Source organism: Cotesia glomerata, linkage group LG7 (assembly GCF_020080835.1).
Source record: "Cotesia glomerata isolate CgM1 linkage group LG7, MPM_Cglom_v2.3, whole genome shotgun sequence".
In the NCBI taxonomy this organism is placed as follows: Eukaryota; Metazoa; Arthropoda; class Insecta; order Hymenoptera; family Braconidae; genus Cotesia; species Cotesia glomerata.
In genome coordinates, this window is record NC_058164.1 from 9610061 (window position 1) to 9613141 (window position 3081).

Consider the following 3081-nt stretch of genomic DNA (forward strand, 5'->3'; position numbering starts at 1 on the left):
CCCAAATGAGGTGCTAAATTTGCATGAATCCCCAATTGTTTGTAAGCAAACAAACATTTATCGTCAAAATAGAGCCATGTGTTAGAACAACTGATGATCAAACCTACAATTGATTGCTTATAAGTCGATAAAGACACAATCCTACTAATAAACACAAGTTATCCACTAAATAATCTTATTGTTAAGTTTAAATTTTTCCCGCGAGATGGAGCGAAGCAAAGATTACAAATTCAAACCACTTGCTGGCAGGAGAGCGAAGCGCATGCGCGCAGGAAACGATACATACGCATACTCGCGCGTTCTATTCGGTAGGACATTCGGCTCGGCGTTTTATACTCACACGAGTTGATGAGAACCCAAAGTAAGGGGCAACAGACAGAGGAGCTTAGACCCTGAACTGGTTCGACGCGATCCTCGCGGTAAGGGGCCAAGATGGCGAGTTCTGTGTATCAGCTATTGTCTGGAGCGTGATTTACTGTGTAGCAACTATTTTTTTACCCGTTTTATTGCGCTTAACCCGGTGGAGCATAAACAACAATAGATCGATCCTCGACAATAAACCCTCCAAAACATTGTTTTATTTTGCTTTAATGAGTAATGTCAGTGATTTTATTTAATATGATATGATGTGAATGATTAGTGCTGTTATACTTTGTGTACTCTCTATAGTATTGTAGAATTGTGTGCTGAAAATTCGCCAAATAAAAATACACAAAAATTTTTGTACAAGTTTATTTTCAGGTTCACTATCTAAATAAATGTATTGTTATCAGAAAGAGTGCAACTGTCGCGTGTAAAAACTCAGTGATTTTTTGTCGGTTCACGAGACCCGAACGGAGTCGGGAAATCCCGCGCTTTTTTCTCCACCAAAATAACAACTAAGCTGAGTTTTATTCATCAAAAATGAGTAACACAACGCTTAATAATATTGACCAGCAGCAGCATCATCATCATCAACAGCTGCAGCCCCAGCAACCGACGGATTGTTTGATAACAAAGCCGGACAATGACGTCGAGACACTTATTGATGAGAAAAATCGATTGATTTCACGTCAGTACACGGAGATCGAGAGACTACAACGGGAATTGTCGGAGGTAATCGGAGAACGCGATGCCCTGCTCTGCGAGGTGTCCAAATTCAAATTTGAACTGGAGATGGCTGATCTCAAACGTCTGCATGATGATAGGTGAGTGTTTTTTAAATGACTATTATTATTGTTGATTTATTATTTAATTTTGTAGACAAGGTACGTTTTTTAACCGCGGGTGTTATGTTAATTATATTGATATTGATATTTATATCTGTGGTCATTATTATTATTATTATTATTATTATTATGATTATTATTATTATTATTATTATTATTATTATTATTATTATTATTATTATTATTATTATTATTATTATTATTATTATTATTATTATTATTATTATTATTATTATTATTATTATTATTATTATTATTATTATTATTATTATTATTATTATTATTATTATTATTATTATTATTATTATTATTATTATTATTATTATTATTATTATTATTATTATTATTATTATTATTATTATTATTATTATTATTATTATTATTATTATTATTATTATTATTATTATTATTATTATTATTATTATTATTATTATTATTATTATTATTATTATTATTATTATTATTATTATTATTATTATTATTATTATTATTATTATTATTATTATTATTATTATTATTATTATTATTAAATGTTATTAGATGCTCAGGGAGGGATTGTCCCCGGAGTCCGATTCTCCGAGGGCCCAGCCTGAGCTCCATCCATTACTGCTGGACCACTCCGCACAACAAGGCGGTTAGTGATCACAGCAGGCCAAAGTCATTTTCCTAAGTAGACGGAGGGAACCTAGTATGACAGCCTTCTGCATCCTGACCGCCAAGAATTCAGCTTTTGATGAGCAAGCTGGAACTCTGGCAAGTGAGGATACAAAAGACTGTTTCATCCCTCCGAGGACGCCAACAATCAGGACGACGAGCTTGACACGGTAACCTGGGTAAAGTTTGCCAATTTCAAACAGGAGATCCTGATATATTTGTTTTTTGTGCTCTTCTTTGGCTGAGATGTTGTATTCAGCCGGGGCCGAGAACTCAATGACATAAATGTCACGAGTAGCCTTGTCGAAGAGCACAATATCAGGTTTGTTGTGATCTATCCGCCGAGTTGTTGCAAACGGCATGTTCCAATAAATTTTGCAACTGTCATTCTCAACAACCTGGGGAATATCTCCTGGCAGATAAGGCAGCACCGGTGTCACGTCAATACCGTAGCGGTGACGAAGATAGTAGTACAGTACTCTCAGGGCAGCGTTGTGACGCTGGATATATGCACCTCTCGCCAGCACAGGACATGCTGACAAAAGGTGCATGAGCGTCTCCGGGTGTTGTTTACACATCCTACATGACGTGTCCAGAAGCTGCACCTGGAGCACCTTGCTTCGGTATTCTAGAGTGTTAATGACACCATCTTGGCAAGCAAATATGAACCCTTCAGTCTCGGACATCAGGCCAGCTGACTTTAAGAAGGAAAACGTCAGCTGGGTGGACAAGCCATGATCACGCACGTGTTTGAAGAACACGCTGTGCATGGACTTGTCCATCAGTTCACTAGGAGTAGTTTTTCCTCGGCGTTCCTGATGACGCTCTTGAATTCCTCCTTTCGGAGTTCCATAAGAGCGTTTATCTCTCCAAGACCAAGGGTTCTTGCTGCATATATAGCTGCCTTATACAAGAACGACCCCTTATGCGCATTCTCATGTTTATGAACAATTTGCATAAGAAAGTCATCCTCGTCTGCAGTGAAATTGACAACTTCGTGTGTTAAACCCAGGACCAAACGATCATGCAGCCGCTCCAAACTCTGCAGACCTCTCCCACCGATGGACCGGGAGAGGTATAATCTGGCGACTGATGAATTGGGGTGCATGCTCCGGTTCATGTTGATAGTCTTACGGGTTTTGATGTCGAGATCTCGCAGATCCTTTCGGGCCCATTTTAAGACACCGAAAGAGTATAGTAAGACTGGGACAGCGAGCGT

At 37.8% G+C, this 3081-nt stretch overlaps 1 protein-coding gene across 1 annotated transcript in view; it reads left to right on the forward strand.

Moving 5' to 3' along the window:
* Positions 1-320: 320 nt before the first annotated feature.
* Positions 321-3081, forward strand: part of LOC123269792 (IQ motif and SEC7 domain-containing protein 1) — a 142357-nt gene continuing 139596 nt past the window's right edge. The window contains exon 1 of the mRNA XM_044735626.1: positions 321-1187. Coding sequence (XP_044591561.1) covers positions 904-1187 — 284 coding nt within the window. The 5' untranslated portion in view covers positions 321-903. The remainder of the gene's footprint in view (positions 1188-3081) is intronic.